The sequence below is a fragment of the Zootoca vivipara genome, chromosome 10 (genome assembly GCF_965207765.1).
Source record: "Zootoca vivipara chromosome 10, rZooViv2.hap1.1, whole genome shotgun sequence".
In the NCBI taxonomy this organism is placed as follows: domain Eukaryota; kingdom Metazoa; phylum Chordata; class Lepidosauria; order Squamata; family Lacertidae; genus Zootoca; species Zootoca vivipara.
The window spans coordinates 51,385,302-51,400,051 of record NC_142593.1 but is presented as its reverse complement, the minus strand read 5'-3'; the positions used below and the strand labels follow the sequence as shown (position 1 = coordinate 51,400,051).

Here is a 14,750-nt window from a genome sequence, read left to right as displayed (position 1 = left end):
GGTGCAGAACAAATATGGCTGGAAGCACAATTTCACGTATGGTGGGTGGAGGGTGGGATGGTGGGGGTAGAAAAATTGTAAATTATATATATATATATATATATATATATATATATATATATATATATATCTTTTTTATATATAATTCTTTATTTTTCTCTTTTTAGTTACCTTTTTATCTTATTCTTTCTATCCATGTTCTTCTTTCACTTGTTTCTTCATAATTGAAGTTTGCTTTTGTTGGTCATTAAGTTGTTGAAGTTTACTTTTACTTACTTATAACATGTTAAATGTATATGATTTACCATTTTATATGATTTCTTGATTTATAATTGCTTATAATTTATAAAAGTTTTCTTACTCTTTCTTTCTCCTTCCTCTGTTGGTGTTGATATAATTTGTAATGATTTGAAATGCAAATAAAATATAAAAATATTTTTAAAAAATGTGCAGGGAAAAAAAAGACTGAATGACTATGACTAAGTTAGGTCCATTGCTTTCAATGGACCCATAATGAGTAAAACTTAAATAAATACCACTCATTATTTGCACTTCAAAGGGGTTTCTGCCAGCTCTACCTACGTATCAAGGAATGAACCTGGGGCTATGTGCAGACAGAACATGCAATCTAGCCATGAGCTATGGCCTTAGACAGCCAAAACAAGGGTCTAGGTTCTTAGCACTCCTAATTCAGGCATTTAGCCCAACAATAGTTCTTTTCTTGCAATAAAATCTAAAAATCAGTAATCAGTTATTACGTGCAAGCTGCATAAAAAGAGCAACTCCAGTCTTTATCTGCTATTTAATTCATTTGATGAAGTGGAGTGGACTCTAGCATATGAAAGCTTATGGTGTAATAAATTTTGGTCTTTAAACCACTGTTGTTTTTCTATGAGACTAACATGGTTACCCACCTCATTTATCTATTATGCCATATTGCTAGAAATAGTTCTGTTTTGTTTTTATCTTCCTCCTTTCTTTGAGACACCATTAGCTATGCAAATCATTTATTTTACCCCTGGGTTCTCCTATTTTCCTTCCAATAACATTCTTGATTTTTATTGTATTTCACCTCCTAGAAGATATATAGGGTTGTACCCAGCAACAGTTTGATTCAGAGTACATCTAATGAAATTATAGGCTTAAAGTACAGCCCATTAATTCCAGTGGGTCTACCCTTGAGTGGAAGTTAGCTGCAAACAACTCTTTTGTCTTTCTATAATTTCTTTAACAAATCAACAACAGCCTTATGCCATTTTTTATTTTTAAACAACCCAAACAAATCTACTTTAAGAAGAAGATGACCCTTAATGCAGGGTCAAGGTTTCTTCTTCATAAAATTAAAGAATGAGAATCCTGAACGTAATTTAGGCAATTTATGCTGCAAATTTATACACCAGGGATGGAAATCTTGAAATTCTTCAGATGTTTTTGGACAACTCCCATCAGACTCCAGCCAGCATAGTCAATGGTCAGATATTATGGGAACATTTGGACCCAGGTTCTGCACCCCTCTTGTGTACAGTACTCTTTCTGAGGAGTTAGTATATTTGAACTCAAAGAAGACATGTATTGGGTTACACTGTTAGTTCCCATATTACTCATTTAGACATTTTATATTGCATTGTGCTTGCAGTGGTTGTGAAGCTAAGATCACATGCATGGATATTAAAGTGCGAGGCAAGGAGGTGGAAAGAGAGGGGTGATGTCTCCCAACTTTGTAATTACCTGCTTCAGAATACAAATTTGCTTAGCTTGTAATGCTGAAGTGTATTACGAATCAAACATAATTCCCTTCAGAAAAATTCTCCAGTGATGCTTGTAATTGCTGACCCAATTCCAAATCAAACTGAGAGGAGTTTACCCCACACCGAAAGAACAGGGTGAGGAAGAGTTGATTGTGAGAAGGAGAGGGACAGGTGGAAACGTGCCAGAGAGACACACACATAAAAAGGTGGTAGAATACAAAGGGGATAGATTCTCTCATATTTTGTTGATGTCTCTCATGCTGGGGTGGGGAGTGAGGGCAGTGCTCAGTTTAAAGAAGAAGAAAAAGCAACACGCTCAGAGCTTGTCTGTCTGGACTTTCTCTTTCCAAGGGGGGGGGGGAATTCTATCAAACTGGGATCTCTTTTCTCTACTTACGCAAACTCTGCAGATGCTCAAAGGAGATGTCATTATTTTTCATAATAAACAGAGCTGAGCCCTGACACTAAAATTGTTTACTGAAACTCAGCTTTGGCACAAATGAAGTGGTGCTGGTGCAGAGTGGAAGGTGGTCTGCACAAGTACTTGCCAGACAAAACGTTTGGTTGCAGTTCTTGAGTTTCATTACAGGGAGCGGCTTGGAGGTATCATGGAACTCTGAGGGACTACATAGAGAGGTGTTGTAGCCTCATTTGCTAATAAAGGGTCCTTAAGTTGCGCCCAGGCAGGGACAGAGACAGTCAACAACGACACCGAGGGCTGAATCCAGAGAAAGAATTTAATTCTTAAATTTAAGAGACTCTTGGTGATCACCTTCATGACAAGAGTAAAAAGGACAATTTTTCAAAGATTCTTATACACTTCTTGGGCTCCTTTCCCCCTCCTCTGTAAATGTGCGCACGCAAGGGGGTCATGGGTTACAAGTCCATATAAGGAAGATCCGTATCCTGTCCTTCTCATAAACACACGCTGACTCAGCAATGCTACCCCGGTGCCAGCCTCAAGCAGCCTTGAGTGTGCCTGATATTTGCGTCATCTCCTGGTGTAGACCTTGAGCATCTCCTGATGCTCCTTGTGCTTTCTGGCAAGGCCATCCTGTCTAGCTGTTGAATATTTTCATTACACTTTGACACAGAGGCATAGAGGCAAAGAGAAAAGGCATTTTAAGGAGAAAAGCATTTTAGGAATATTGGGGGCTAAGCCACACAATCAGAATTATACAATGCAGGCAATGCAAACTATAGGATCAGATTTAGCTCAATAATACAATTAGCAATTCTCTCCCTACAGTGTGATGGACTCTTGGCAAGGTACCAAGTCATGTGTTTTTGCTTTGTTTCTCAGCACACAACTCAGCTGTGACAAGCCAGTCAAGGGCTGTATCTCTGGTTGTGCGTCTCAGACAGAAGCAAAGGCGGTTTTAGGGTGCTACGGCTGGTGTGGTCACTGCCCTACACGGGGCACCCAAACAATGCTGTGGAATAGAACAAGAGAGGCGAGGGAGGGGTGCATGCTGAACTTTAGCATCACACAGGGCACCGCTCAGATCCGAGAGCCCAAAGTTCTCCACAGACAGAAGGTCCCATATTCAATCCTTGGCATCTCCAGCTAGGGCTGGGAGAGATCCCTGTGTGAAATCCTGCAGAGCCATTACCAGACAGCATAAACAGTGCTGAGATAGATGCAGCAATGTTCTCACTCAGTAGAAGGCAGTTTCTCTGCTGCTAAATTGCTGCAGCTGGGAGTAGAGGCGGGGGGGGAGTGTCCCCCGATTCTTTGAAAAAAATCTGGTAACCCTAGTCTAAAGGAGTTGGGAACTGTTATACATTCAGCAACGTACGGTATTTCATAAACCTTCCTACCAAGAAATGTTGCAAATCTGGTTAAAATTCTGTGGACTTCATCTGCATTTCTGCAGATCTCACAGCTGAACAGGGATCTCCATAATCAGCTTGCTTTAGGCAAAATACACTTGGTGGCTTTTTGTTACACTATCAAACTATACAAATGATTTGTTTTTTAGGGAGATTTGTTTTGAGATTCTCACCCTCTATGCTTTCTGGTGTCACCTTTTTTACTTCTCTTGAAATGACAGTAATATCCCCAGTGTTGTAAATGGCATGTGACTAAAGTATATTTCATGGCCTTTTGTTGAACAACTCAAACATCAGATGAATTGTACTAACAAACCTGATAAAAATAAGACTTTGGTTATCACTCCCCCCCTTACTCCTGATGTGAGGTAGCTTCCTTGGCTTTCTATTATAAAAGCATTTCTTAGATGCATATAATTAACACCAATTTTCTCCCAGTAGGTTCTTCTAAATCAGAAATCTGAATTGCACAGATTTACTGGCAACTCTGCATCAATATTATTACTTCCACTGAGATTTTTTTGCTTACAATTTTTCAAAAGATGGGATTTGCAGACACAGAAACAGAGCCATTTAGACCATTGTTCTTAAAATATTACCCTCTGCACATTATATTTATTTAATCACACATCCCCCCCACTTTTTCGGGTTTCTGCTTCATTTGATATTTGGAGGCCAGTTCTCTTTGGTCTGCAGTGTCCTCATCTGGTAAGGAGTTGGAATCTTGGACTATTCACAGCTTCTGGCTAGGGGTGTGCTTCAGGTCTCATTGCCAGCACTGTCATGGCCAGTGAAATGGAAATTGCTGCAGTGTTTGTGGTCCAGAATAAAGATCAGTCACGTGAATGTGATCAGTGTTTGTTCACGTCATTGTTTTAAAGTCCCCAAATAAGGAATTAATTACTTTCTTTTTACATAGTTTTGACATTTCCTTTACGTCAAAATGAACGGAAGTTGCTTATACAGTTGGGCACGTTATTGTACTACCAACCTTACTATATGCTTGTGAAACATGGACCACTTATAAACGCCATCTCAAACTCCTCGAAAGATTCCATCAACAGTGTCTCTGAAAAATTTTACACATCACTTGGGAAGACAGGCGAACTAATATCAGTGTACTGGAAGAAGCAAAGATCACCAGTGTGGAAGCAATGATTCTTCAACATCAACTTCGTTGGATTGGTCATGTTGTTCAGATGCCTGATTATTGTCTTCCAAAGCAACTAATCTATTCCGAACTTAAAAATGGAAAGTGCCATGCTGGTGGTCAACAAATGAGGTTTAAAGACTGTCTAAAGACAAATATTTAAAAATGTAATTTAAACACCAGCAATTGGGAAACACTTGCCTGCAAGTGCTCCAATTGGAGAACAGCCTTTACCAAAGGTGTCATGGGCTTTGAAGACCCTTGAACTCAGGATACAAGGGAGAAACATGCTAAGAGGAAGGCATGCTTGGCAGATCCACACCGTGATCAACTCCCATCAGGAAACCAATGTCCCTACTGTGGAAGGATGTGTGGATCCAGAATTGGCCCCCACAGTCACTTACGGAGTCATTGTTAAAACCGTGTTTATGGAAGACAATCTTACTCGGCTAAAAGTGATCGCCAAGAAGATCAATTACATAAGTTTTAGTTAAGTATGGGACAGTGAGATGAATAACATGGTGTTTGGTGGAATCTGAAGTGCAGCAGAATGGAAATGGTGTTGATTGTGATGAATACAGGCCAGAATGAAAATTGCTACCTTCTTGAATCCCCATTGCATCTCCCATCTCCTGAGTCCTCTTCCCAAAGTTTGAGCTTTGTCCCTGTGCCCCATGTCCTCAGTGCAGTACCCCCAACCCCCACATGTAGTTCCAGCCTAATATGGAAGAGAAAGAAAGAAAAGTCAGGCAAAGCTCAAGAACGACATGTGGAAGATTTGACTTTGCAACTTTGCCGTTGTTCATTCCCTTTTGGTATTATCTGAACCAAACTGAAGCAAATAGCTCCTTTCCATTACTTTGGTTCTTTGCCCTTCAGCTGTAGTTCAAATTGAAAATGGAAGGAGGGAGGTGATGGGCGGGGAAACAGGTCCTTCCTTTCTGTTAAATAACCTTGCAGACTTTAATTTGAAACAAACAAAGCATTTTAAAGCACTGCTCCTTGGGGGATTGCACCGACTGTTACTAAATTGCTGAATATTTAGCAGTCACACACATGCTCCAGACCCCAAGGTCTGTCCCCCAAATGATAAGCCCTTTTTATTAAATGAACTTTAATTACTTAATAATTAGGCCTTCTGTAGGGGGAAGATGGGGATCTTGATAGGCTGCCAACCAGGCCGTAGGGCAAATCAGGCTTGCGTGGCATTTTCCGATTAGAATTTAAAAGCAGGTGTACTATTCTCCGAGACCCTGGTTAGGAGACAATCTTCCCTGAAGGGACAAAGACACAATGTGAAGTTGAGCTGTGGAAGACTTTGTCTTGACAGTTGCATCAATTAACAGAGCAAATGCTGCAGAAAAAAAGTCAAGGGGGGGGAGTTGGAGGATGAGGCTCAGATGAAGCATGAGCGAGTCAAATTTCTGGATTTTGCAGTTCCAGAGCAAGGCGGTACATAGGAAGCTGGCTTTAGCCAAGTCAGAGAATTGGTAAATTTAACTCAGTACTGCCTACATCAGGGAATGTGTGACACTTCAGATATTGCTGGACTACAGTTCCCATCATCCCTGACCATTAACCATGCTTTCTGGAGAAGATGGGAGTCGTAATCTAACAACATCTGACGGCCAAAGGTTCTCAGTCCCTGGCGGTGGCTCTGCAGGGTTTCTGGTGGGGCATATTACTAGTCCTCCCCGAAGATGTCAAGAATTGAACCTAGGACTTTCTGCATGCAAAGCATGTGTTCTCTCCCCAAGCTTGAGACCCTCTCCAGTAACACCTGAAGGGAGACGTACATGTTTCTTCTACAGGGATTGGCACAAGCTTCAGATGTGAGGACAGTGTGGAGGGTTGCGTGAGCTTCCTCTTCTGCACATCGCTCCAGAAGGACACAAAGAGTACACACGAGAAGTGGCCACCTACAATGAAACACAGGTCCATCTAGTTTTATAACACCCTGTTTTCCAATAATAGCTTATCAGATGCTTTTGAGAAGACCATAAGCAGGGTAGAAGGCCAAGAGTCATCTCCTATTCCTTGCCTCATTACGCAGAGGTATACTAGCTCTGAATATGGAAGCTGATTGCTATCTATATACCTGTTTTCGAATATTCTAGTTCAGTAAAATAAAAGAGACACTTGTGTTAAGGTTTTCCAGAATGCCCCATTTCCTGACATATTTATTTAGTATTGCATTCCTCCAAGGGACAAGGTTGCACACGAAAGCTCATACCAAAATAAAAACTTAGTTGGTCTTTAAGGTGCTACTGAAGGATTTTTTTTAATTTTGCTTCGACTCAGACCAACATGGCTACCTACCTGTAACTAGAACTATGGAAGGCACCACATTGAGCCGCATGAAAAGGTATCTGACGAAGTGTGCATGCACACGAAAGCTCATACCAAAATAAAAAAACTTAGTTGGTCTTTAAGGTGCTACTGAAGGAATTTTTTTATTTTGCTTCGACTCAAACCAACACGGCTACCTACCTGTAACTATAATTATCCCCTTTGAGCTATGTTAGGCTGAGGGATGTTGACTGGCCCAAAGTCACCCAGTGAGCTTCATGACTGAGTGGAGATTGGAATCCTTTTCTCCTGGGTCTTTCCCCAACACTTTACACCACATTGGCTCCCCACTCCAATCTGCAATACTGAGATCCTTTTAGCAAAATAGCTATTGTGTTTGTTTTTTTATATATCCTATGGTTTTGAAAACACACTTTTGATTGACAAAGTGTTGTCTTCCAAGACAAATAATACATGTGCAGATATCAAGTCTTGTATGGCATCAAAATAAACAAGGAAAATCTTACATTACAAATTCAGCTCACATCCACAGGGTATACTTCGATCTTAAGCATTAAGACAATTCTCCATAGTGGCTGCTGTGACAGAAGGGAGAATACTGTACTATTGTTAATAAATGCTATAAATCGAGAACATACAGAGTCAAACCCGTCTTTCTCTGTTACCCCTCTTATGACCCTATTATTGTGAGTTAAGCTCTCCATAAGTGCTATCTTCCACACATATTGGGTCCAGGTTTCTGTGGTGGGAGGTGGTGCTTTTTCTAGTTGGAAACAATGGTTTGCCTCATTGCTGTCATGAGAAGGAAGTTCAACTCTTTATGTTTGATCATTGGATTGATATATTTTTTCCATTAACATCAAGGCTGGCATGGGATTGGGTACAAGATGTTGCCTTGTAATGGTGAATGGTAGTGGAAAGAAATGGGTCTAGAAATCTTTAAGCAATGTACACTCCCACCACATGTGGAGATTCATTCCATTAAGCTTATGTCCTCTCCAGCATAAAGACGAGAAAGTGGAATTAACTCTTGAAAGGTATAAGGGGTGTCCAGTGCAATCTTTAAAGAGACTTCTTGCAATTTAGCCAAGTTGGTAACTCTGGAAGTGTATACTCTATACCAGCAATGTCCAACCGGTCAACCGCGATCAACAGGTCAACCGTTGGGGTGCTCCAGGTCAATCGCATGAGTAAAAAAAGTGATCGCCTGCTTTGTCATGAGTGGTTGTGACGTGTGCACTATGCATTATGAAAGCTTGTAATCACTGAGCCTGTTTCAGAGTGGTGGAAGGAAGGAGGGCATCTGAGTGCCGGGCGATTGATTTTATGCAATCCTCCCCCCAGAAAAGCTCAACAACTCTGGTCCCCCCCCAAAGGTAAACAATTCTGCTCACTCCCCCCTAAGAAAGGTTAACAACTATGGGCAATGGCAATGAGTAGATCACTGCCAGTTTTATTATACTGGGAGTAGATTGCAGTCCTATAGAGTTGGGCGTGCCTGAGTCTATACTGACCAAAGTTAGCCTCCTGGTGTATATTGTACTCTAGGAGGCTTGGTTTGGTCAGAATCAATGTATACACTTCCAGAGCTAACACTAAATGCATTACTTTTGGTAAATGAGCGACCATAGACGCTAGTGGGCTGTGAAAATTTGTGTCTCAGGCTTTTTAGACTCGTCTACCCATGTACTATCTGAAACCAAAGCGGCACATTGGTTGTCAAATTTGATCCCCCCCCCAGCTTTCCTACCCCACTTCTACAATAATTAATTGGTAGTTTTATTTTCATTGTATTTTTTAAATGATCCCTAGTATGGAATTCACCTTTTTCACAGCTGCCGTGCATCTTGATGGATATTGTTCATAAACTACTTCTGAGCCATAGTTTTGTTCAAAAAATACGGTACAAAGTAAATTGGTTAACCTAATTTAGACTTGAAGAGCAATTAAGTGAATCCAAACCAGCAGGAAACAAGGGGGAAAGAAACCCCTGCATTTTAGATCTTCTTTTCAACTGGTGTTTTTTTTTCTTTCTTTTTCTGTTTCCACAGGTCCATTGAGGTTTCTATCCCAGACAGACTCTGTCACAGCATTTACAGGAGACACTGTTTTGTTAAAATGCGAAGTTGTAGGGGAACCTATGCCAACCATCCACTGGCAAAGGAACCAAGAAGATCTGGTTTTGAATCCTGGTGATACCCGTGTGGCAGTTCTGCCTTCTGGATCTTTACAAATTAGCAGAATTCAAGCAGGGGATGGTGGGATCTATAGATGCCTTGCAAAAAACCCTGCCAGTTCAAGAACTGGAAACGAAGCAGAAGTCAGAGTTTTGTCAGGTAAGAAGCTTTAAAAATATGTGTAAAATCACTCATTAAAGTTATGGCATTGAAGTCTGATTATATCTGGTTTGCAATGCAAATTTACCCACCAATATGTGGATATCTTTTGAAGTGAACCAGTGAAAATTGACCTTTTTTTGCAATTTAAATTGTAAGTATTACGAGCTTATGTGCCTGTTTTGTGCCACTGTGGTCTCTTCACAAGGGCAGAGCATGCAACATGTAAATGTGACCTTTACAAAAGCAAATCCCATGAATACCTTCCCAGAGCATTGCGGGTAGGGGAAATGTCTTGCTTCAAGAAAAACCAACCAACCAATATATGGTGTTCTCAACTGCAACCTTTGAATTTATTTCCCAGCTTCCCATGGGACCCTGGAACTATTCAATTTTCATCTTCATTTCTGAACCACTATGTGGTGAAGGTGGGGTGGAGGACTTTGTGCTGACCTACTACAAATAAATATAATTTTGAAGACCTGATGTAAAAACAATCAAAAACAAAAACTGCAGATCTGTTTGATGCAGATAAGAAAACATTATTACTTGGTATACGATATATTATTGGGGAGAGTTAATGTGGTCCAAATGAAGGAGTGTTGCATTACGATATTGGATTTAAACCCCACTTCTGCCTGGAATTTTGGGTAACCTTGGCACTTCCATTCACTTTGCTTCAGTACCTCCTGCTTAAAAGGGGATTAATGGTTTGGTTGCTTGTAGAATAGATTTGGGGCAAACTTACCTTGTGAAGCAAATATGCCACAGAAATAGTTGGCAGTAACAGGGTTCCTCTCTCCAAATCTGGCATAGCAACACTGCTATATGTTTTGTGCTTCCTGAACCTATAAATGAAATGGAAGCACAGCTACCCCTGGAAATTCACACTTCTCAGAGCTCTTTGATGCAGTTCTCCAACCAAAATGTGTGCACCAAAGTGCATGTATTAGTGAAAACAATGTACAAAACTACATCCTGTTATGGGGAATTTGCCTGCAAAAAGGTTAATATTGGGCAAAGGTGTGTCTAAAACTGCAGACATTCGGAGAAATGTACACAAAATGCAAAAGTTTTGAATAGTCTTTTTTAAAAAGAAAAGTAAACTTCATAAGTTGATACAGAAATGGAATTCAAATCTACTTGGTACTGAGCTGAAGACTGGGGAAAATAAGAGTCTGAAAGAAACTGAAAGTGACAGATTCATCCATCCCCGTCCTTGCTATATAAACTCTGAAATACAGTATAGGATGCTTTTATCTGAGAGAAGTAAAGTTTGACAGTTTCAGACTTCTGCTTTGTTTTCTGACGGGTTTCCCCAAAGAGCAATGGTTTTCAATGCACTAGCTAACTTCATTTGAAATGCCCCTCACTTCTTCAGGGCTGAGAAATGTCATTTGGACCAGGCAATCTCAATTGACACTTCCAAGACTTGAGGAGAAATAGCAGTGGTGGTTGAATGGGCCAACATGCTTTCAGCACTAGAGGAATATTTTCAGGCATAGGGAGAGAACAGAAACTAAGAGAGGCATGGGGAACCTGATATGGCCAACTGGCCAGATCCCAATCTCCCCCATCATCCAAATGTGACATATAGGTGTGACTACCCTCCTGTGGCGCTGTGGTTAAACCACTGAGCCTAGGGCTTGCTGATCAGAAGGTTGGCGGTTCGAATCCCTGTGACAGGGTGAGCTCCCGTTGCTTGGTCCCAGCTCCTGCCAACCTAGCAGTTCGAAAGCACATCAAAGTGCAAGTAGATAAATAGGAACCGCTACAGCGGGAAGGTAAACGGCGTTTCCATGTGCTGCTCTGGTTTGCCAGAAGCGGCTTTGTCATGCTGGCCACATGACCTGGAAGCTATACGCCGGCTCCCTCGGCCAATATTGCGAGATGAGCGCGCAACCCCAGAGTCGGTCACGACTGGACCTAATGGTCAGGGGTCCCTTTACCTTTTACCTTTACCCTCCTGTCAGTCACTGATGTCATAATGACACCCAGAAATTTGACACCTGTCAAAATTCAAAGAAGGTTGCCAATCAAGCTGATTGGAGCTGGGTGGATGCCTTCAAAGAGTTCCCCTGTAACTGCTGCTCAACTTATTGACAGTTACAGTGACCTCCTTTAAAGTCCCCACAGATTGCCTCGTGGGCCAAATGGGAAGGCTTGAAGGACCTAATTTGCTCCATGGGCTGGAATTTCCTCACCTCTCTTCTAAGACTAAAGGTAAAGGTAAAGGGACCCCTGACCATTAGGTCCAGTCGTGACCGACTCTGGGGTTGCACGCTCATCTCGCACTATTGGCCGAGGGAGCCGGCGTATAGCTTCCAGGTCATGTGGCCAGCATGACAAAGCCGCTTCTGGCAAACCAGAGCAGCACATGGAAACACTGTTTACCTTCCCGCTGTAGCGGTTCCTATTTATCTACTTGCATTTTGACGTGCTTTCGAACTGCTAGGTTGGCAGGAGCTGGGACCAAGCAACGGGAGCTCACCCCGTCACAGGGATTCGAACCACCGACCTTCTGATCAGCAAGCCCTAGGCTCAGTGGTTTAACCACAGCGCCACCTGGGTCCCTTCTTCTAAGACTAGTAAGCAGCAAAACTCCTTCCACCTGCCAGTGATGCATTATTTTCAATTACCTCAATTTTTAAAAGCTTTTCATACATATATTTTGTTAAGAAAGCAAACAAATAATTGAGGACCATGCAACTCTTTTGTGTAACTATTCTCTCCCCCCCCCATTTATTACTAACTATATTGCATCATCATTAGCGGAAGATGACAATGAGCCTTTTCCACTTTTTGTTTTCCTCGAGTCTTTTCTCTTTTGTCTCTTCACTCCTAATGGAAAGAATTACAATGCAGAGACAATTCCAAGGCAATCAATGGAGCAAAAATGAAGAAAACCTTGTTAGTCTATTTCTTGTTTAACATTCTGGAGTCAATTGGCTTTTTAGATGATTCACTTCTATGCATAAAGGTGTTAATGGGGATGGGGGAGGGAGAGGGGATGAGATGGATACAAAGCAGCATTAAGAACAATAAAATAAAATTGCCATTCCATCTACAAAAAAAACCCCAACCAAACAAAATAAAACCAGAGCAAGACAACAACAGGCTTTGCATATAAAGAGCTTGATGGTTGTTAAGCAACAGCTACATTAGGCGAGCAGAAATTAAAACTTCACAGCTCCTTAAACACCACATAAAGCACCCCTGGTCCCAGTCAGCACTGGAAGACTTCATTCCCATTCAGAAGAACTGCTTTAGCATTTAAGCACAAAGGCATCATCATTAGACTGAATACATTCTCCAAGAGATGTCTCAGTTATAGCGATCCTCCATACCGAAGGTCTATTTTTTTTATACCTTATATAAAGACATTACACACACCCCACAGGCCTGTTGGTGCGTGTGTTTATAATCACCCTATAAATCTTGCTCTGTGTTTGTGTCTGTGTATGTGTGTGTCATGGGAGGTTCAAGAAAGTGGGTAAGCTCACCAACACAAAACAGTCCTTTAAAGCAGAGTTGTTTTACTTGGCACGCACAAAACACACACACTACATTTACACACTACAAAGAGGATGCACAAAGGCTTTTCTCCTGCCTAGTTCCAGAGAGGTTTCTCTACTTCAAAGTCCTTGCTGAGCAAAGTCCACATCCAAGTTCTAAGTCAATTTGCAGAGAGTCCTGAAGTCTGACAATTCCCCAAGTCTTCTTCTCACATGAGCTCTTTTCAAAATGTTCCGATAACTCTGCAGCTCCACAAGGACCCACTCCTCCCTGATAATGACCAATGACTCATGCCCCATGCTGTAATCTGAGCCCTTTAAACAGAAAGGTATTTATCTAATCTGCCCAGTAATACTAATGAGGAAGTCACCAGATTCAACCAGGTACATCTCAGGAATGAGCTAGCTCTTTCCTCACTAACCAATTGACGTGGAACTTGACTCCCACTAACACACATACCACAACAAGCATTTTCCTGCTGTCTAAAAACAGCACATTTTAAGGCTTTCTGCTCTATGGGCAGCATAACCAGTCCATCAATAAAATCTCCATTACAAGGAACATTGATATCAATAGTATTTTGTATGGCGGTTCTTAGGCAATTGCCATGGCCCTTTAGCACTTCTTGGCTGCCATGTTTTTCAAGCCAGACCACGGAGACTGCCATTCTCTTTACTGAGCCAATTGCAAGCGGTGTCAGCTGGTGTGACATGAAGTCTGTCCTATTTTACTTCTGATACCTAATCACAACTGATTGCATGCCTTCTTACATTGCAAAGAAGACAAAGTGGGGGGGGGGACCACACCCATGGATATGTTTGCCATTCATGCAATAGATGCATTAATCCCATGGTAGGTGATTTTGAATGTTTTAATAACAAACTATATCTGAAAGTCATATTGAAATTTATGGAATGGGTTCAGTTGATTAATAAATTGCTTTAATTGGATTTTATGAAACTGAGATGCTTATTTGGGCAACTTTTTAATTAGACCAAGCTAACTTCCCTTTCTAAAACAATATTCGGATGAGCCAACTCAGCCCAGTCGTTCCATCGCCCAAAGCATTGCTTAGATCCCCATATCGCTTCCAGCAGTTTGAGACCCACGGGCGCTGCCTGGCTTTATAAAAAAAAAACCACCACAATATTTGGATATTGTAACCAGTAGAGGCTTTCCACTAGGGCTCCTGGGTGCCCTTCCAATGAGAATGTTAAGCAGTTTTGTAAAATCCCCTCTAATACCAAAGCCACACTCCTGTTCAACAAAACTTTCTCCTTTTGTTTAGTATTTGTTTTGTGGAGGTTGGGGGGGGGGACTCCTGGAGAAGACTTTAGGGGGACACAGGGAGAGAAGAGGAAGGGAAGCCTGGGTGTGCAAGTGGAATTCATTTTGTGCAGTATGAGATGCAATCTATATCTTGCTAGGAGGAGTAGGGGAAAAAATATGAAAGATAGCCATCAGGCTGTCTCAGAACAATGAGCAACTAATTCAAATGACAGTAGGGATGGCAAAGGGAGAAATTATTTTGCGCAGCTTTTTTAAATAAATAATAATAATCTTCAGATAGCTGCAGAAAGAGGACAGCAAGACTGAACAATCAAAGTCTGTGAAACGGCCTTGAACCAAAATCAGACAAATACGTTTGTTGCTCATTTCTAAGATTTCATGGGAAGTCACTGGGTCCTGACCTGACTATCACATATTTCTGAAGGCTCTTTTCTGGTTTCTGCATGTGCATTTATTTAGCACACACCCTTGCTGTTTGTTTTTGAAATAGAATGTGTTCATGAACTGACCTTGACAGCTTTCTCTTTAATAATAAACCAAGCAACCCCACAATGTTTAACAGCGAAT

The 14,750-nt window shown here is 41.3% G+C and overlaps 1 protein-coding gene across 1 annotated transcript in view; it reads left to right on the top strand.

The window, feature by feature from the left end:
• DCC (DCC netrin 1 receptor) overlaps nt 1–14,750 on the top strand; it is an 876,197-nt gene that overhangs the window by 417,025 nt on the left and 444,422 nt on the right. Inside the window, exon 3 of the mRNA XM_060280362.2 lies at nt 9,093–9,377. Coding sequence (XP_060136345.2) covers nt 9,093–9,377 — 285 coding nt within the window. The remainder of the gene's footprint in view (nt 1–9,092; nt 9,378–14,750) is intronic.